Source organism: Lepidothrix coronata, unplaced genomic scaffold (assembly GCF_001604755.1).
Source record: "Lepidothrix coronata isolate B3197 unplaced genomic scaffold, Lepidothrix_coronata-1.0 Scaffold225, whole genome shotgun sequence".
NCBI lineage: Eukaryota > Metazoa > Chordata > Aves > Passeriformes > Pipridae > Lepidothrix > Lepidothrix coronata.
Window position 1 is genome coordinate 139,806 of NW_016690405.1, and position 21,521 is coordinate 161,326.

The 21,521-nt window shown below is 35.2% G+C and overlaps 1 protein-coding gene across 11 annotated transcripts in view; it reads left to right on the forward strand.

Moving 5' to 3' along the window:
• Window positions 1-21,521, forward strand: part of DMD (dystrophin) — a 799,860-nt gene that overhangs the window by 137,620 nt on the left and 640,719 nt on the right. For all 11 annotated transcript variants that reach the window (XM_017833948.1, XM_017833947.1, XM_017833942.1 and 8 more), the window contains 8 exons: window positions 6,826-6,971; window positions 7,903-8,115; window positions 11,868-11,981; window positions 13,135-13,290; window positions 15,642-15,812; window positions 16,963-17,145; window positions 18,676-18,810; window positions 19,419-19,568. In XM_017833948.1, coding sequence (XP_017689437.1) covers window positions 6,826-6,971; window positions 7,903-8,115; window positions 11,868-11,981; window positions 13,135-13,290; window positions 15,642-15,812; window positions 16,963-17,145; window positions 18,676-18,810; window positions 19,419-19,568 — 1,268 coding nt within the window. The remainder of the gene's footprint in view (window positions 1-6,825; window positions 6,972-7,902; window positions 8,116-11,867; window positions 11,982-13,134; window positions 13,291-15,641; window positions 15,813-16,962; window positions 17,146-18,675; window positions 18,811-19,418; window positions 19,569-21,521) is intronic.

The window sequence follows — 21,521 nt, forward strand, 5'->3', positions numbered from 1 at the left end:
GAACCATGGGCTTTGGGAAAGTTCTTCCTGAATGTTCATTCCTCCCACCTCCCCCCCCGCCCATGCTGCATTGTGCTCCTTGGGTGCCCTGGACAGCTGCAGAGGGAGTTGTTCTGAGGTGAAAGCATTGAACAGACGGGGGAGAGTCTCCTGAAGTGCTAGAAAACAGAAGTTCCTAAATCAGTATTTCATGGAGCCCTGGACAGTTGTTACTGTTTTATGTGGCTGCTGTGCATCATAGGAGCTTCATCTCAAATGGTTCAGCTGTCAAGATGAGGTTGTTTTATCTCGTACAGTGCATACCTGCAGTGATATTTTAGGTGAGAGTATTATGTCAATTATATTTGATCTTCAGAAATTTCATACATAGTTTTATCCAAAGTGCTAACTTCCTGTCGTAACTGTTCTAGATATGAACGATCACGCATGGGATAGGTTTGCCTATTGCCATTTCAGGAAAGTCTTATGGATCAAAACGTATAGAAAAAAAACAAAACAAACTGAAACCAAAGCATGGAAAATTTGGTACTTTGAGACTCAGTTTCTTCTGCTTTCTTTAATGACTACTTTTCTTGTGTTATACAGATTGGGAAAAAGGCCATATCTCATGTCTTTATTTTAGCCTTACTTTAATAGAAAATGTTGAAATTTTGCTAGAGCGTTTTAGATATTTCTGTCTTTTATTTACATAAATTATTTGCAATTAATTTTTTTCTACACATAGAAAAAATTCCTGAGAACTGAATGATGTTTTGCAGATCATCATAGATTCATAGATTCATTAGAATCATAGATTCATAGAATCAGCTGGCTTGGAAAAGATCTCTGAGATCATCAAGTCCAACCCTTGGTGCAGCACCACCATGGTTACCAGACCATGGCACTAAGTGCCACATCCAGTCTCATCTTAAAAACTTCCAGGGATGGAAAATCCACCACTTCCCTGGGCAGCCCATTCCAATGTCTGATTACCCTCTCTGTAACAAAATTTCTTCCTAACATCCAACCTAAACCTCCCCTGGCACAGCTTAAGACCACACCCTCTTGTCTTACTGATAGCTGCCTGGGAGAAGAGACCAACCCCCACCTGGCTACAACCTCCTTTCAGTGATGAGGTCTCCCCTGAGCCTCCTCTTCTCCAGGCTAAACAACCCCAACTCCCTCAGCCTCTCCTCATAGGACTTGTGCTTGAGAGTTATAGTATTTATTTTTTTAATTTCCTGTACATAAAACATACATGTTTAGAAAGATCATTTTTTTTTAAATTCATCATTAGGGGTTCTTCTTATGTTAAAAGGATTTTTTATTTTTGACTTATCATAAGAGGTTTGGTATTTTGGTTTTTGTTTTTTTTTTTTTTGTTCATGTTCCATTACTCCATATTATCTTTTCTGATGGATAAAGGTATTTAACTGTTCTGTTTTCCAAGGGAATTTCCCCCCCCATAAACAGTTTCCTCTTATTATGGAAATTATCTCCCTCAAATACTTTTTGTTTGGTTGGGTTTTGATTACATTTTTTTTGAAGGTCGTGGTTTCATTTGGTTGGATTTTGTTTGGGTTTTTTTAGGTTCAAGAGTGCTTAGTAATTTCTCTGTGCTGCACAGTAAATTTGTCACTAAAATATTATTAAAAATGAACTCAGATTTTCTCACTTTTTTCTCCATGATTTGGTTAGCATATCCAGTTATAAAATGTAATTTAAATTCTAAAACCTATTTGGTTGTTTTTTCACTATTTTACAATGTTTTTTATTAAAGAAATAAAACCTCATAAAATACGAAGAAATATGACCTTATTTTTTTCACTTTATGTGATATCTGTATATTGAAAGGTCCTTTTGAATAGGATGTATCCAGCATTCCAGATCTCCCTCCTCCCCAAACAAATTTCGAGTAATTTCAGCGGTATTGGTATATAGAAAAAACAGATATGAGACAGTGCTTCAAGCTGGTCAGTAATCTATATGAGGGAGAGAAATGGACAATCCTGGCAATAATTCAAGAACTAATAATGTGATTTCACAAGGAAATTCTTAGCTTTGTAGTGCCCTGGTAAAAAATGAGGGTTTGCACTTTATATTTACTTGTCTTGACATTAAAACTGCTGCTCTGTCAGAGAGATTTCTAGGGAGCAGCCTGGTCAGCCTCCCACTCCCCCTCAGCCCAGGCAGAGCTGTCAGTCAGGGTCAGGTAAGTGAACACTCCCTGGTTCAAACTCCCTCCTGGGTGGCAACTGATTCGTTCCAGCAGCCCTGAACCTCTGTGACTGAACTAAATTCCGTGAAGGTGCTTCTGGTTTTTAGTCTTGCTGCATTGAACTCTTATTCAGCCATGGTCTTGAGTGAGATACATGTTCTCATTTTGACAAGGCTCTCTTCAGAGGGAAGTTGGAAAGTCATTAGATTTTTAGAAAGTCACTAAAAAAAAAGAAGAAGACTTCTGTCACAGGTAAAGTTAAAAGCATGAAGATGGAGGTGGCAAAGGAAAAGTCATACTTATTTCCATGTTTCTGTTCATAAATTCATGCACTGCGGTTTCCTTTCAAGTTCTGATTCTACCTTTGCAGGATCAGTAACTCCCAAAGGTGAAGTCATCATTGTCGTTTTTGTTATTAATGATGAATTATTCATCGGGATTCAAATGATGTTTCTCTTATTTAGAAAGATTTTGCCTTCTATATCATGTCAAGATTCTTTAGACTTTTTATTTACCCAAGCCATGCTTACAGTTATTTTGCATGCAAACTGCTATTCTCTTTAATCCACTAATACAGTTTCTTAGAGTGTTCCATTACATATATTTCATGCAACTTAGTCTTGGCATAATTTTATAATTCAATAAACCACAGTAACTATAACAGTATGATGACCGTTGGGAGTTTTAGTCTGTAATTTGTCTCCGTTTGTTTAAACTTTGAACTGCTAACTTATTTTGATGCTCTAAGTACATGATAGATGGGTTATAAGTGGAAGTGAAATTGTTATCATTGTATACTTGAGGAAGGAAAATTCTAAGTAGGTGTCCTGTAAATTTCCTGTAAGTTTTCCTTAGGACCTAAACTATGATTTAGTGGCAAAAATATTCATTGCTGTTTGATTATGAGGGAGGAAGTTTGCTTAACCTTCTTTGAATGTGCCTTCTGAGCTGAAGATACATCTTAGATGTGTGTGGGAAATTATTATTCTAATAAGTAGCATTTAAACAATTTCTTTCTTTCTTTCTTTCTTTCCCTCCCCCCCCATCCATCCATTTCCTCTGGTAATTATTTTTATTTAAATAAAGATCAAAAAGACAAAGCAACCTGTGAAATGAATGTGTATGAGATAATGTCCTCTACTCTGTGGGTGACTTTATCCTTTTCCTCCATGGTAAAAATGAAAATTTTTATGGATGGGAAATAAAACCATCTTAAAAAATTTCTGTCTTTAAAAGATTTTTACTGTTACATTAGATCTTGTGAAACTGGAGAAGGGCTTCCCTGCAAGTGTTCAAGACCAGGTTGGAGGGGGCTTTGAGTAATCTAATCTAGTGGAAGGTGTCCCTGCCTATGCTAAGGGTGTTGGTACGAGATGACCCTTAAGGTTCCTTCTAAGCCAAACCATTCTATTATTCTCTTCTATTTGTTTTAAGACTTTTATAACAAACAGAATTGGAAGTGTTAAATCACTTGCAGAATATTGATTATATATTATACAAGAGTCCTCATAATTCTACTTAGGCAGTTTCTGATTAGAAATGTGGGAGAAGGGAATCACAGCTTTTATGAAGGCATCGTTATTAAGAGTTTGATGAATAGGTTCAAGTATTTGTATAACAAAATAAACAAAACAAAGTTGTGAGAAAATCAGCCTGGTTTTAAACTGCAGTTGCTACTGAAGAAATTTTTAGTGGAAATACATGAAGTTCAATATAGTTAATTCATTTGAGGGAATAACTCTTTACTAAAATGATACCATAGATTATATTTATTGCCTTTCATAATGATGTGATGAACAGTGGGATTTCTACTGACTGCAGGAGATACGCATTGAAACCTATCCAGTGTGATATGATAGTTGTTGAGATAATTGTATTCTCATTTTATTTCTGATTTGGGAAAATATTTTTGACTGAAAAATCTGGTCTCAAAAAAAGAAGATGGGAGGAAAAACAAAAAAACCAAAGTACTTTGCTTACTTGGAAACCTATTTTCACATGTTTAAGTAGTTCTAGTTATTAAAAATATATCTTAACCAAATATCTATTTGAACATTATATATGCAAATTTAAGGTCTTTCTCTAAAATAATTATGCAAGCATAAATGTATTTCCCTGTCAGTTCTCAAGGGTTGCAATGTTAGTCACACCAAAATTCATTTCCTGGAAGTGGAATAGATTAATACAACAATATTTTTCCATTCTGGGATGGAAATTGTATTCTTATACTACACAGAAACATATTTGCCATTTCCCTCTGTGATATTTTTTTAGAGTTCTGTCATGGGCCTAGTTTTACTACACCTAAATGAGGTCCATGTTGGGGACATGCTGAATCTTTCTCACTACCAATTCATTTTTTCATATAATACAACAGAATCCATATTAATAGACTTTGCTTATCATGTGGGCTTTAACCCATGAACATCAGTATCACAAAGCAAATTTTAGGATAAAATAAACAGGTCTGAATGTGGATTTATGTTATTAGCATGGGAAATTTAAAGATTCCTACTGTCCGGAGAGAGGCCATAAATGGGTTAGATTATTTAGACAGTTATGATTAGGTAATGAATAATCCCACTGTAGGGGTTTGGCTGAATTCTCATCATTGACATTGTGTGTTGCAAAAACAATAAGGGCTTTTCTTAAGTGTCATCCTAAAAGTTAATCTGCTTCCTTGTGGATGAAAATGCTGACAAGTTTTCTATGTTTAAAAAAAAAATAAATTAGAAAGTAGTGTTTCACTATTAGTAATCTGTAGTAATCTCAACAGGAAAACTGTTGTTTCACTCAATTTAAAGATGTTATCATGTTAACATATAATAAACACATTCTAAAGACAATAGCTTGATTAAATCAAGCTCCATCATCCCATTTGAACTCTTTAGTCCCTCAAATACTACAGAAGGGAACTCATTGCAATTGAACAAAATGTTTGCAGTGTTTGGAAGGTTTTAAAATTATTATTGCCAAACTTGCAGAATAAGAGTTTGATGCAGTTTGATGGAATTTGCTGTAACAGGTTTTACCTGTTCTGATGCAGTCTTCACTACTACTGAAAATAGCTATTCTTTTATATAAATGCTTGGAGTTATACGTTAGTCATAAGATTGTTTTTCTTATTTAAAGGAGAAAATAATTTAGAGAAATCAAACATTATATCACAATACCGAACTGCATTTCATATTTCTAAATAAAACTACAGTTAAAAATTGTATAATTCTTTAACATAAACTGAAATTATATCTCCATTCATTTGCAATAATGAGTTTAAATGTATGTTCTATTCTAAAGTAGGAATTGTTTGGATTAAATGAGTCAAAGACAATACGAATCTCACTAAGGAAATAAAAAGATTTAAAATGCTATTTGATGAGATTGAATATGTTCTGGTTTGTGTTTCCAAGAATATATTACTATTGCTTTCTGTGTAAAAAAAAAAAAAAAAGTCACAAGGGAAGAGATACTTGGTAATTCTTTTCTGGTACCAAGTCTTTTGTAAATCCCCAGATGTATGTGATAAATCAGATCAGCCAAGACTTTTATGAGGAAGGTATGTGATACAATGTGTATACTTCACAGGAGAGAGCTTAGATTGCCCTGATTTTAGTATGTTGTTATGATGTCTAACTGAAAATATAAGGGTGGGGTTTTTTTCATATAATGTTCTGTTGATCAACTAAAAAATTCGGTTCAAATCTGAAGTACAGTCTGCAAAGCATTGCTGTATGAAAATATAAGCAAGCTTGCACTTATAAACTTTATTTGTGAGGCTTGTCAAAATTGCTTTTTGGACAGATATGTCATTTCACAGTACAGTTCCTTCTGAAACATCAGAGAAGATGGAGGAGGATACAGGAGATACAAATGGGTGTAAATTTTTTGAGCTTTTATATGCTTCATTATTATGTGGTACAAGTTGGAAATATTTCAGTTCCAACCAGCCATGATATTTGTCTGTACATTTTTCAATGAGTATAGAAGCAACTGTTGTTGATGGCAGAGGGAATTTCTGTGCTAATGAGTTGCTGATGTGTGTGCCAGATGTTGTCTATTTACAGCAGCTGTAATGTTGGCACAATAGGCACAGTTCAATAAAATTCGACTTTATTGCAGAAGAAAGATTAATTTTCTACGCTTTTAACAGGTGTCTTAAACGGAACATTTTACTTGAACAGAAACACTGAACACACAAACATGGGCCATAAAAGGGAACGCTAGTTCTTAATATATTTCTGAAATTAGATTTTGGATTAAGTTCAATGGTTTGTCAGTTGATCTCTGAACACACATATTTAAGCTAGCTGTCTTGGCTATATAGGTTGTCTTGTGGTCTATAATAAGAGAGTCAAATGACACACAACTCATGAAATGGCAGAGATATTGTAAACCTTAGAATAAGTGTCATCATTTTTCAAAATATTTCTGTTTCCACCATTTTTTTGAAAATTCTGATACTAAAAATACTGAACCTGTTGCAATCTGTTGCAAAACAGCCAATGACTTCAATGAAGCTTGGTCTTTTATCAAGCATCTTCTGTCAGCAAACCGAATAACGAAGCACAAAATCATTTTATTTTGTTCCTTCCTTTATTTCCTTCCTTTTTCTTCCCCATTGAATGTAGTTTGTGACAGTTTGCCTCCTGCACACTACAAAGAGACAATGAACACTGTACTTTTTTGGATCCAGCAGTCAGAAACAAAACTCTCCATGCCTCAGGTTGCAGTTGCTGAATATGAAATTATGGAGCAGAGACTCAGGGAGCTCAAGGTGAGTAATCAAGCTGTGGGAATGAATGTCTTGAGTGATAAGTTTAGAAGGACAAAACCCTCAGTTGTCATGAGCCTGCTGAAGCCTATGGATCTAAACCCAAACAATGCCCATTTGGGTTTTATACAAGGGCTTTGGGAGGCGGTGGCTGCTTGCTTAATATATTGACTCCTAAAGTTGAAGAATATAAAGTGGTGTTCACCATCAAAACTAATTTTATATGATGTTTAACATGTTAAGGTAAAGACCTTTTTTGTCCCCATGGTATATATAATATTCCTTTGATGATAGCTCTGGTATTTATATATAGATTTAGCTGATTTCATTTTCCAGTGCTAACATGGAAACAATTCTGATTTGCAAAATGCAGCATGGTCTTTGTCAGATTTTCTGTCAAATTTACAAGCAGACACGAATGCAGAACAACTTTTGCCAGTGGGTACAAACCTTCCCTGTATTTCAATGTCTGATAATATTTTACTATTGAATGGCTAATGAGCATGTTGTTTGATGAGCATTCAGAAATAAAAAGTAGAATATAGGAAAAAAATCTGGATGCAGTAAATTTGGACTGAGAATTGCAAAAGTTTGAGAAGCGATCAAAAATGTAAACCAAAGAATTGGTTCTCTAAGTTTATTGGTTTTGTCCATGTAGAGTCTGATTCTTTTGAAATCTTTAATTCCCATCTCAAGTTAATGAAATGTATGTAGATCACATCTATTAGCAAGTATAACCACCTCTGGTTATATTCTCGATTCAACTAAAAAAATCTGCTTTCTGGTTTGTGTGAGAAAAGCAATTCCAAACTGCTCAGTAGATTATGCCATTGCATGTTTTGGCAAAGGTGACCTACATGTCTTGGCTGTGCTTATGAAACAAAGAGAACTGCCTAACACATGAATCAGGGTACTACTTGCTTCTTATCCATAGGCTCTACAAAGTTCTCTCCAAGAGCAGCAAAAAGGCCTGAACTATCTCAGCACAACTGTGGAGGATTTGTCCAGGAAAGCCCCCGCAGAAGTCAGTCAAAGATACCGATCAGAGATTGAGGTGATCCTTGGCCGCTGGAAGAAACTGTCAGCACAGCTGGTGGAACATTGTCAGAAACTTGAGGAGCGTATGACCAAACTCCAGCGATTCCAGGTTAATCAGATTTTTTCAGCCTCAGCTAACACATGGTGGCTGGTTGCTGTGGGACTAGGATAAAACACACATTTATGTACTTCCAGAAATTAACACCCAAGTGAAATATCAAAGCAGCACAAAAAATGTATTAAAATGTTTGCTTGATTTTGATTGGTCCAAGATTTTACTTTGAATTCTGATTTTGTGGCTGTTTCTACCCACGTTGTTTCAACAGCAAAAACTCTGATTTCAGTGAAAATTGCTACTAATGTTCTTCTGTTTACTTTTTCAATGCAGCTGAAGCTCTTATTCATGCATCTGAAGTAGCTGTAACCATATTGACTTTAATGAATTCACTTACATAATTAAAGTCATCCGTAATATAGTAGTATCTTGGCAGCAGTTGCCAGAAAGCAGAAGTATTTCAGGTATTTAGAATGGCAGCGCTGGAACATTACACTATTTCTTCTCATTGTGGGGATCCTCTATTTATACTTATTTATAAATCACAAGTAGCAGCATTACAGGGAATATCTGAGACTTAAAAAAGTCAATTTTTAACATATTTCTCTTCTATTTTTATATGATTTCAAGGGACAGGTTTCAGAGGAATTCAGAGCCATCAGTCATAAAAACGGAGAATGGATTTTTTTCTATAATTTTTCTCCTTGCCTCCATGCAAATGGACATTTGTGTGCTCATGGGATATTGCAAAGAAAATTCTAAAGACTGATGTCCTGCATCCATACTCAAAGCTCTTTTCTCACACTGTGTTTCTTCTCAGTGTTTTGTCTCAGTATTTCTTCTTTTTACTGCATCAGATACTTCTGTCCTTGGCTTTGGTTTGTTGGTAGCAGAACATGATACATGATTATCTCCATGTTTAAACAGCAGCATGTGAACTGTAATTGTTATTTTCATCTTAATTCAGTAGAGTTGTCTGGTCAGGAATAAATTTGCTGTCAAAGTATTGTTATACTTCTTTTTTTGAGGATAAAAAAAGTAGAGAATAAAAAAATTATTTTTTTACAGTTCATCAGTTTTTAGATTATCAAAACAGACTAAAAAAGGGAGGAAACATTTTATTAATATAAAATAACCTATATATTTTATGTAAACAATTTATTATAATTTAGCTACCGAAATACCACATTGTTCTAAATTGTAATTTTATATCTCCATTGCTTGTGTTTGAAGCTGGACATGAAATCAAGTTTAATGGTATGGTGGGATAACCTTGTCTAGCATCCAGGTGCCCCAACTACTCTCTCATTCTCTGAAGGACAGGGGGACAAAATAGGATGGAAAAGCTCTTGGATTGACATAAAGATTGTGGTGAAGGGAGATCACTTACTAATTACTAAGCTGGGCAAAACAAACACAACTTGGGGTAAATTAAAAGGCATTTGTGTGGTAAGAAACAAAGACAAAAATTAAACCAACACCTCTCCCCCTCCCTCTTTTTCCTACTCTGCACTCCATCACTTTACTCTTGTCTCATTTTTCATCAAGGTGTGCAGGGGGATGAGGAATGGGAGGAATGGCTGTCCATACCAGCTCTTCTCCACTGCTGCTCCCTCCTCACTCTTTTCCCCTGCTTCAACATGTGGGTCCTCCCAAGGGCTGCAGCCTTCAAGAAATACCTGCTCCTGCGTGGACACTGCATGGGCTGCAGTTTCCTTTAGGGCATATCCACCTGCACTGGCATGTGGTTCTCCATGGGCTGTACAGGGCAGCCTGTCTCACCATGGCCTTCTCCATGGGCTGTAAGGGAATCTTTGCTCTGGTACTTGGAGTACCTCCTGCCCCTTCTTCTTCACTGACCTAGGTGTCTGCAGGGCTGTTTCTCACTTTTTATAGGGCTGTTTCTCACCTTTTTTTCTCTCCTCCTACATCTGTCTGGCGTTTTTGCCCTTTCTTAACTATATTATCACCGAGGCATCACTAGCTGACCATGGGGTCATCCATGTCCAGCAGTGATTCCACCGGAGGAAGCTGGAACTTTCTGTGTCTGACACAGGACAGCACCTGTCTTCTCACAGATGCCACCCCTGCTACCAAAACCTTGCCACATAAAAAAAGCAAGACACTTTGCTTGAGAAAATAAAACTTTTACCTTTTCCCTCCCCTCTGCCTCCCGCCCTTCTCCCCACCCCAAATTTGGAGGTTTGCCCACTGCTCTTAAAAAGAGAAGGTCCTGAATATCATGACCATTCTCTGTGAAACAGGTATTTTTAAAGCTATGTGAGCTGTTGTTGTATACCAATCTTAGCCTTTATATTTGTTCCTGAAATCTCTCTAGTACACATCCAATATAAAAGTCATTGTCTTTTCAGCTTGTTGAATGACTTCTTATCCAGATTATGGTTTTAGCTGTTGCAATTTATGGAATGTGTCAGCATGGGATATGATGAAAGAGTCAATAAACAAAATGCATTTACAGTCTGATTTAAAAATGCAGGTGATACATTTGATCTTCATTGGTAGCTGGGGACTAATCTCTTTTTAAGTAAATCCCATCAGATCTATATTTTACCACATTAATGAACTATACCTTAAGTATTCTTGTAAAGGTATTAAAGTTTCATCATGAAATATGATTCTGAACTATTTTTACTGTTGAATAATGGAATGCACAGTAGACATTTCAACAGTGCTTTGGTAATTGCCATTCTGAAGTATACTGATAATTTCTGTATGATCACTAAATCAGTTCATTTTCCATAGTAGCATGTTGCTTTTAAATATTTCAATCACATTAGGTAAATGTTCCCTTTGGTTACCTGTCTTGTAATATTTACTAAGGCATATCTGTAGATATTTCAAGACACAGTCTGTATTTTAATGAAATGTCCTTTTCTGTGCTTTACTTCTGCTTTGCCTTCAGCATATAGTATCAATACATATTTCACTGTTGATGAAAACAGTTTGATGAGAAAATGCATTAGAATTAACCTTCAAAATTTTTGCCATACATCATTTTTATTTTAATATGTACATCTAATTGTTTCCCTTAGGTGGCATTTTAAGGTAATTTTAAGTGACATTTTTTAAATCTCATTCTACCTCTCAAGTTATTAGATTATGTAACGTTGCCTGAGACTGGTAGCATTCTCTCTTTCTAAGTGTTTGATGTACAGCTCTTTTTATTAACTACAAGACTTAATTGAAGACTATGGAAATAGTATTACTATCCTAGTGCTAGAAAAAGCAACTGAGAATTCCTGAAATGACTCATTGAGTCATTATATGATTTTACTTTCTGAAGTGAATCTGTTTCAGTTGCATTGGGTTTTTTTTCATTCTAAATAGTAAGGGCATTTTTCTGTGTTGTGTTCTGGTAGAAAAATAGGCAATACAGCCTACAACTTCCAAAAGAAGTCTGAAGTTTAAATAGAAGCACAGAATATTTGATAGGTGAGACTGAATTAAATGCCAAATATGAGTAATCTGAAGCAATATAAGGACCCAATGAACAAGTATGCAGTATCTAAACACAAATGATATCTAGAAGGCATAAACTTGAGAGCCATAAAGTTGCCTGCTTGTAGACACATTAAACTTGGACAGAAATGGTCAAAGTGCAGCCTGAAGTGTTGACGACAGTCCAAGATAAAATTGGTTTGCTTGTTTGCTCTGCTTGTATTTTTCCAACAGTTCAATAATCTTGAAATTACATTGTGATGAGTTTTAGTAGTAGTACCAGGATGAATTACACTCTTTCCAGTCAGGTTTTGTGTGATGCAATGAAATGTCTTTTTAATAAACAGAATGACACTAAAACACTGAAGAAGTGGATGGCTGAAGTGGATGTTTTTCTGAAGGAAGAGTGGCCTGCCCTTGGAGATTCAGAAGCACTGGAAAAGCAACTTGAGCAATGTACAGTGAGTATTACCTGCCTGCTTGGCAAATATTCAGTTCCTCTCTGAGAGCCTGGCTTATACAGAAGTTGCACAAAAGATTAGTCTTCCTAAAAATAAATTCATGTTGTAAGGGGGTTTTCTTCTGCAGCATATTTGAACTTCTTTCATTTCCTGGGTTTAAAGGAAAATTCAGTTAAAAACTTGGAATTTTTAGTATCAGGAGGAGGCACACAGTGACAGTGTCGTTACAGAAGGAACAACATATTGAAGAGTACTTGCAGCAAATAATGTTAGTAGCCTCTGAAGTCAAATGTTTTTTTCTTTGCTGAGTTTAAAAGCATAGCATATTTATTTTTTAAGCTGCATAACCTGTGCTAGAAGATCTTTTTCTGTATCTCTTACTCACACATGATTTACAAACTTTTCTAACTGAAAAGTTCTTAAGGAACTTGCAAGAATTGTAAATTATATCCATTCTTTTTTCACTAAGCTTACAAGTTCCAGGATTTTATCCCAGCAGAGTTTTAAAGCATCGTGAAGTATTGATACTTCCATCACAGGGTTTACAAATTCTTTTGTCTCTCCCAACAGAGTATGTAAGTGCAGTGAATCTTGTAATCCATTATGGTCCCTGTCCGTATGTTCAGTGGAATTTACAAGTTCTGTAAATGTTCTGGCAGGATGTGTAAATATTATGAAACATACACAGTGATCTTGCAGAACTGCAAGCTCCTCAGACATTCTCCTAGCCATTATTTAAGCAAGAACTATCATCATTTTTCACTTTTATGATGGAATGCTCTTTCAGAAATGTGAATAGAAGATCTAGGCATTTTTCGTGTTTTCAACCAAAACCAGGGAGGCGTTGTAAAAAATACAATATATGTAATCTAACATTATATATGTGGGTTTTTTCAGTACATACCTAAAATTTAAAAATTAAATAATACGTATCTTACAAATGAATTTTGTTTGGTATAGCGTAGCTCATCACATAAGAGCTGCTCATTATTTTTAAAATTATTTTCATAGATAGATCTGTTGATTGTGCTCATTTGATTGGAGAACTGGACCACAGACTTGACAGAATCCGATGTAGCCGTGTTTTCATAGGGATAACTGTATCTGAAAATTTGTGTGAATGGCACTTACCTATCTTCTGCTATTCTTTTAGGCTTTAGTAAATGATATCCAGACAATCCAGCCCAGTTTGAACAGTGTTAATGAGGTTGGGAAGAAAATGAAGAGTGAAGCAGAGCCAGAATTTGCTTCCAGAATAGAATCAGAACTGAAGGATCTCAATGCTCAGTGGGAACACATTTGCCAACAGGTATCAAGTCTCCTGCTGTGACTGGTTCTTTTTAGATTAAATATCAAGTTTCTCATTGTCAGAATCTGTCCTTCTATGCATGTCCAGTAGATATGAAACTGAATTTAGACATATTTGGTTCACATTAATTAAACTTACATTTAGGAATTTAGCATGCAGTAGTATATGTGAAGTATATTCATTTAAATTATAGAACAATATCTTACTATTTTTATAACAAAGTTGCATACTAATATCTTAGATCTTAGAAGCAATGTAATTTATGGCTCCTAAAAATTTAGATTTTTGAAAGTGTTTTTTAGGCATTTGCCAAAAAAATCAAGTTCTGTATTTAGTTCTGTGTTGCTGTAATCACATGTCATTACTCCAGATGAAATAAGACAGTAAAACAGTGAAGAGTTCAGAATTCAATAACTTGGAATTGAGAGTACATACACATACACATGTATAAATTGTTCTCCAGTAGTCACATGAATTTGAGAGAAAGGGGCATAACAGAAAAGGATGGTTCTTTTATTTTAATTAAAGACATTATTAATAAATAATTTTACAGTATTAGGAAACTAAAAATTGCTATTATTTAATTGATGGCATTTGGATTCTTATTCTTTATGATAGTTGAAAGGAAATGTCTTTCATGTTGTATTACTTTTAAATTTTTCCTACCTGCTTATTCTCTTGTCTACCTTTTTAATGTATATTTGTGGAAGAGTAAAACTGTTACCTTTTAAGGTGGTCTAATATTTTCTAAAATTATTATTATTCACTTTATGTATGAAAAACAGTTTCTATTTTTCTAATAAACATAGTTATAAAAAATTGACCTTTGAAATCTGTGAGACATTTTAGTGATGCGAACTGCATCATGTAGTCTTTCCCCTTTAACTACTATGGAGTATTTAATAGCTTATTTTTGTGATATTAATAATTTGGATGTCTTTGCACTTCTCTCATAGAAACTTAAAGTATTGCCTTATGCATTTAAAAGTCTGTCACAGTTTTCTTCTGGATTCCCTGAAAATCTACCTGTAATAATTTCATTCAATACACAGCACAAATTATTGCCTCTCGGTGGGCACTTCTAACACAACTTCTTCTGTATAGCTATTAAAATATATGAGTAGTAAAAATAAAAATCAGTTTTGTCTGTGGGGAAATCCTTCTTGAAGGGATTTGGAAAAGTCAGTTTGAGTTGATATGCATGCAGTTAACGTGACTGTGAGAGCTGACAATTGACATTCACATAGTCTTTTCAGGTGATGAGAGATTACCCTGTCTTCTGGTACTGTGACAGAGGAGGAGGCAATTTTGCAGGGCCACATACAGTTCTGCTTTTATACTTGCTGATTGTTACTCTGTTTTGTTCTGTAAACCAACATTTTCGTAGAACAGCATTTATGTTAAACAGGCAGTCCTCAAGAATGAGTAACAAACCAATAAACACCAGCAATTAAGATCAAATACTAAGATAATTCCTCCTCATATTACTGAAAATAATGTTTATTGAAGCAGCACCAAAAAACAGGATATTGGAGCCATCAGCTCTGAAGGTCCAACTCTGAAAGTGGCACCAGTGCAACTTACTGCTTTTGTTGTAAACTTAATTCTGTTGAAAGATGGTAAATGGATCGGTCAGTTAGGGACAATTTTGATAAGCTGATGCACAATTTGTAGACTTAGAGAATGGTTTGGGATGGAAGGGATCTAAATTATCATCTAGTTCTATTTTTATATATGATCTATATGACCCCTGTATAGTGATTGGCAAAGGATTTATCAATAGTATTTTTCCCTTTAAGATAAATAGTTTCTTCTACTAAGAGATTGTTTTTTTTACTTACCTATTTTTAGGATATGCCCCTTTCTGGGACATCCATTAATGACTTCTGAAGAAAGATATGCACATTTGTTTATTCTCTAGTAAGTTGCATTCAAACTATTTAGAAGGTCGTCTGACTTCATAGCTCAAGAGCCTCTGGTTTCATCCTTGGAAGCACTTTCAAAGTCTCCCATAGTTATTCTTTTTACGTCTTTCAGAAGGTAGTCCCTGGATGATGTTTGTTTTCCAGATTTGCTTTCTGATAACATCAACATATGGTGTAGATTCTTGTTCTAGGATCGTTAAAAACTCATTCTGGACAGCAGTGGTTCACTAAAAAAAGGAAAGTATACACATGTGTAATACCTTCTTGATTACCTGTTATTAATATCTATCTAATTACTCATTAACATTTTCCTAAGTACAACAATGTTATTAGTATGGGATTTAATTTAGTTCTTTTCAGGCTAAAATATTGTCAAGTTTGTACAGTAGCTTTGCTTCAAGTACCACGTAATCTTTTTTCTTAAAGGCCTATGCTAAGAAGGCTGCATTAAAAGGTGGTTTGGATAAAACTGTGAGTCTCAGAAAGGATTTGTCAGAGATGCATGAGTGGATAACACAAGCTGAGGAAGAATATCTGGAAAGAGATTTTGAGTATAAAACACCTGAAGAATTGCAGAGAGCTGTTGAGGAACTGAAGGTAAAAATGAACTAATTCCTTGAGCTGTGATTAAAGTTCTTTTAGAAGCTTTCATTGTAAAGAAAATCTTTCTTTTAGGAGGGTTTTATACAGAACCCGTTATGGATTTCCTAGTAAATATTCTGTACCCAGATGAAGTACAGCTGTGTTCAGACTGTGACACCTTGAGCTATGCAAATAACCAGATCATTTGCCATGCATCCCTTCACCTGCTCCTGATGATCTTTTCCCCAAAGGATTGCAGCCACCTTTCCTCTCACACAACAGAATTCCTTATTCATCCTGCATCCCATTCCTACCCACAGCTAGGAAAGCTGAAAGCCAAGAGCAACCTAGTAAACTTCTTCTGGCAATGGAAGCCTGATCCCAGTTATTCTGGTTCATCAACTTCCTCAGATCCAGGGAAAAAGAAAGTTGCCAGGGATATGATTTTGGTTTAATGGTTTTGGGCCAGGGAGCTCTCATTATAAATTCTCGTGAAGACTTGTACACACTGATGACACTGTGTATACATCACTACTTTTCCAGTAGTGATATGATTCCAGTCACAGACATGAGTAAGTACTCAGAGGAAACAATGTGAGATATGAAAATCTTATAACTTATTAATGAGACTGCATAGCAAGGGAGAAAATAGCAAAAGTGTGAAATATATACTAGAGAAAAACTATTTTCTCAATTTATCTTTAAATGTAAGTTAGTGACAGTGAGTAGGAGAGAAAAATCATTCAGGAATATTTTCCTTTTTTTCTGCCTTGCTTGTGATTTTACCTTTAAATCTGGGTACATGAATTTGTTGTGCAACAGATTTTTTTTGTCATTTGTGATTCACAAATTATGATGGCAAAGGTATTTGGAGCATTTCTTGGGGGAAAAAAAAGTACTGAAGTGTTTCACTAGTCTGAGAGCTCCAGAACACTAAACAGTTGTGAGATGTTAATTGTATTGAGTATTGTGTATTGGCAACTAAATGAAACAAAAGTTTTTTGGATGCATTCAAGATTATGTCAGAAAGTCTGGGAATAAAATGGCTTTTCTGTTGTGTTTTGTTTTGTTGTTGCAGGATTGTTTGGGGTGTTTTTCTTCCTCTAGAATTCTATCAGAGACTTCTAACAGTTAGAGAACTAAATTTCCTTCTTTTGCTTTTCAGAGGGCAAAGGAGGAAGCCATGCAGAAAGAAGTGAAAGTGAAACTTATTACAGATTCTGTTAATAATTTTATAGCAAAGGCTCCACCTGCAGCCCATGAGGCTTTGAAAAAGGAGCTTGATGTTCTGATTACCAGCTACCAGCAACTCTGCAGCAGATTGAATGGAAAGTGGAAGACTTTGGAGGTTGGATATCTTGTCAGTCATTGTATTTATAGCCCTTCTAAGTGCAAAAAAAGTGAGGTAGCACATAATCATATGAGATCTTGAGTAGCTTAGGGCTATCCTCGCTTTATGAGCCATGTACCAAATACCCCATGTTATGAGCCATACAAAAAATTATTTTGAGAATCATATATGCTGGAGACCCATGTTAAAAGAGAAGCCTCAAACATGACTCTTAGATCAGAGGCAGGAACGGCTACTCAGTGTTCTTATTCCTCCTGAGACCAAGCCAAGAATCTGGCTTTGTAGCAACCCTATGATGTTGTCTTCAGCAGCTCCTCTGGGCTTGCTTCTCTCCTCCATGGTCAAGGATTTTGATTGAATGATCCTGAAGCTGGACAGGTGGTGTTATCTCAGCAGGGGAACAGCATTTGATCTGCTGGCAAACTGAATATGTCTCACACATTTTGAGTTGACCCTGCCTTTTGGCCAACTCCATTGCAGATTCTTGACATAGGACTACTTGCATATTATGCAGTAGTCACAGAGAATTAGGTATGGACTTTTTGCTGTGAACTGATTTGCACTAACTAACCTCATACAGGACAATAATATATCAGGATAAAATTTATCTTATCTAAATTTCAGTGTGGAAAATTAGGTGTCTAGTCTAAACTAGTAATCTATATTTCCCCTGATCTGATGATGTATAGTTGCGTGCTAATATCTATCCCTCTATAACTGGCTCCTAGATCAGACACATTTGATGTGAGCTAAGTTAGTTAGGTGAGATGAATTGCACTCTGAAAAGCTTGATCTGCCAGGAGCATAATGTGTTTCAATAACATTATTTTAACTTTTACTAACCAAAAAAAAAAGGAGGAACAAAAAAGATGATTTATGGGGAGTTTAAACATTTTTGTGTATAAAGTGCTGGTTTTGTCTGCTTATTAGATATCTTCAGGCACTGTCTAAATAAAATATTAGACAATAATTTAATTCCAGGGGAAAAGAACATTTTATAACATTATGTTTAGTATTCTAGCACGTAAGTGGTCTATAAATTGCATTAAATGTGGTTTCAAATTAATTTCCATAGAGATTTCAGTCTGAATTCTTGAAAGCTGTGGTTTTAGACATTTTATGAACCTGTGCTTTAAGTAAGTAATATATATTGAATAAATAAGCAATCTAACTGCATTTCATAATAAAGACATAAACATGGTTATTTAAAAATTCTGTTAATTTTTATATTTATATAAGAAAATTTTACAGAAAACATATAAAGCAGATAATTCACGAGACAGAAAATTCAAGTTGTGTTTTGCAGAAGTGTTCACTTTTCCTGTTGTCTTCTGTGGTTTTATTCTGTTTAGCGTTTTATATTAGTTTGGATCATATGAGTATTGGGGAAAAAATCAGCTATATGACTCCATAACCATCAGATATCAACCATGTTGTTTTGGGGATAGATCATGAGTATTTTCACTATTTTAATGCGTGAAAGTTAGCTGTGAGATTTTCAACCTCAATAAATGTTTTCTTCATCAGGAGGTATGGGCATGTTGGCGTGAATTATTGTCGTATTTGGATGCAGAAAATAAATGGTTGAATGAGATTGAACTGAAACTCAAGGCAACTGAAAATGTCCAGGGAGGTGCAGAAGAGATTTCTGAGTCTTTAGATGTAAGTGCTGTCTTAAATAATACCAAATCACATGTACTGATAAATTGTAAATGATATGGCATGCTAAACAAACTATGAATCAACATTCTCTCTGAACAAGGTGAGAATATTTGGAAAGTCCTGTGTTCTCACTTGATTCAACAAATGAGTTTTTGAATTCAAATCCACCTAAGTGAAACAGTGATTAAAATCTTTCAAATTTGTAGAAATTAAGTTAATGGTTTTAGTGGATCAAAATATAAAATGTTGCATTGATATTCCATTTTTGCTGTTGAACTTAATCCATTTAAATACTCAAGTTTTTCATATTGAAGTATTCAACATATGTACTACAAGTACTCTCACTGAACTCACTGAGCATAGGCCACATTTTAAAATCAAGCAGACAATTTATTGCATTGTGAAAAATCTTTGAGTTTGGTACTAATTAGTACAGAACATTTGTTTTCAAGGCATGGGACATAACTATTTTATCTTTTTTTCCCTACTTTTATTGTGTATGAAATGTGAAATTTCTTTTTTACATTTTTAAGGCAAATTATGATTGCTCTGTAGAATGTTATTTACAAAAAGGAAAATAAACTACTTTTTTTTTGATCTTTTTTCAGTCTTTGGAACGTTTAATGAGACATCCAGAAGATAATCGCAATCAGATTCGGGAATTGGCTCAGACTTTAACAGATGGTGGAATCTTGGATGAATTGATCAATGAGAAACTTGAGAAGTTCAATACTCGATGGGAAGAACTTCAGCAGCAGGTATATTTAATAACTGACCTGTCTTCCAGAGGACAGTCTAGCACCATTAAAAAAAATAAAAAAAGAAAAAGTTATCTTGTTGGTACGGTTCCTAAAGAGTAAACTTCTAACAATTGTGTTAGAAGGGGTTTGCCTATGTGTGGTGGGCTAACTCCAGTAGGTAGCAAAGCACCACATGGCTGCTTGCTCCTTTTCCATGTCTCCTGGTGCAATGGAGGAGATCATAGTAAAGAAAAAAAGCAAGAAAACTCACGGATTGACATGAAGACAATTTGATAAGTGAAAGAACAAAAGGGGAAAAGCAAGTGATACAGAACAAATCGCCCCCAGGAGACTAATCTCCAAGCAATGGCAATTTGAAAAACTTTCCCCCAGCTCCTTTTATTGTTGAGCATGACTCTGTGTGGAGCAGAATCTCTCTTGGGCCCGTTCAGGTCAGCAGTCCTGGCTGTGTACTTTCCAAGCCCCTTGCCCACCCCAGCCTGCTCACTGGAAGGGGCAGAGTGAGGAAGAGAAGACCTGGACACTGTGTGAGAACTGCTCAGCAATGGCTAAAACATCCCTCTGTTATCAACACTGTTTTGGCCACCAATCTAAAACGCAGAACCATATGGGCTGATGTGAAGAAAATTAACTCAGTCCCAGCCAAATCCAGTAAAATAGGTAACACTAAAATTGCAAAATTGAAGTGAATTTAATCTTCAATTACATATTTAGAGATGATTTCTCTGGCAAAACTCTTGTCAAGAAGAAAATTATTTTCAAAATTAAATATGAGTAACATCTCTTAAAGATGTATTTTTTACTAAACAATAAATAAGAGTATTTGTATCAATGAGAGATTTTATAAAGACGCTTCAATATAGAAACATGTTTAGCACAAGGAGAATCAAAACTGTCAATATGCTAGAAGTATCAGGAAGGTACTCAGTCCTTGGTAAAGATCAGAAAGAAATTATTAAGGAAAGACCTAGTGAAGGATACAGTGTTGTTATGATTGGAACCAGACCATGTTCAAAGATGGTAAAAAATTACTCAGTTACAATGATGTAAATGGTACACAAGTAAGGATTTTTGGAAAGCCACTGTATTAGAATGATAACAATCTACCATGACAATGAAAAATTGTCTGCTTTTTTTGTGATATTTGAAATATAGTTGTTCTTGAAAACAGCGGAAGTAAAAACACTACAATTAAAACTAAGGGAGTGTCCTCAGCTGCTCCGAGAATAAACTTGAATGACGGTGAGGAAAAGAACCTGGTGGTAGTTCTGGTGCAGTGCAAGCATCATTCACATAGTTCCATGTAGCTGGATGGTGTCATAACAGAAAAGTAAATATAACTTTCTGTATACCTGTTCTTTTTTTTTCTTTTTTTTTTTTTAACATCCCACTCCTGTTTAAAAGCAGATGCACTTCCTGGAATTCTGGTTCTTAGTATTTCTTTTTTTTTCCTGACTTGGAGGAAAAAACTGAGAAAATTTGAAGGAGAAAACAGGAGGCTTCCAGTTTGTGAAAACATGAAGTTCAAATAGTCTTGCTGAGTGATGGTTGAATACTATTCAGTCATCAGTATCATAGGCATTAAATCAAAAACCATGAAAGCTGCAGGGATTTAATGTGAAAAGTACAACATGAAGATGTTGTGTGAAATTCTGGAAATAATTTGGATGAATATATAAGCAAAATATATTAGAAATTTATTGACTGCTTTCCAGGTTTTTCCAAATATAGCCAAAGTATTGGGGTGCAAGACTTCCTTGAAAGCTTATTTGAAAGCTCAATCTGATATTTAGTAATTAAATACTAATGGTGAGATCTGACTCTGAAGTAGAAAACCCCTTTTTTTGCATAGGTTCCTGATACTGAATTTTGTGTACTGTTCATGTAGTCTGTTGAAATCCAAACAGCGTGCATCCTTCTTGCATAAAAATATATTGCAGGCACATAACA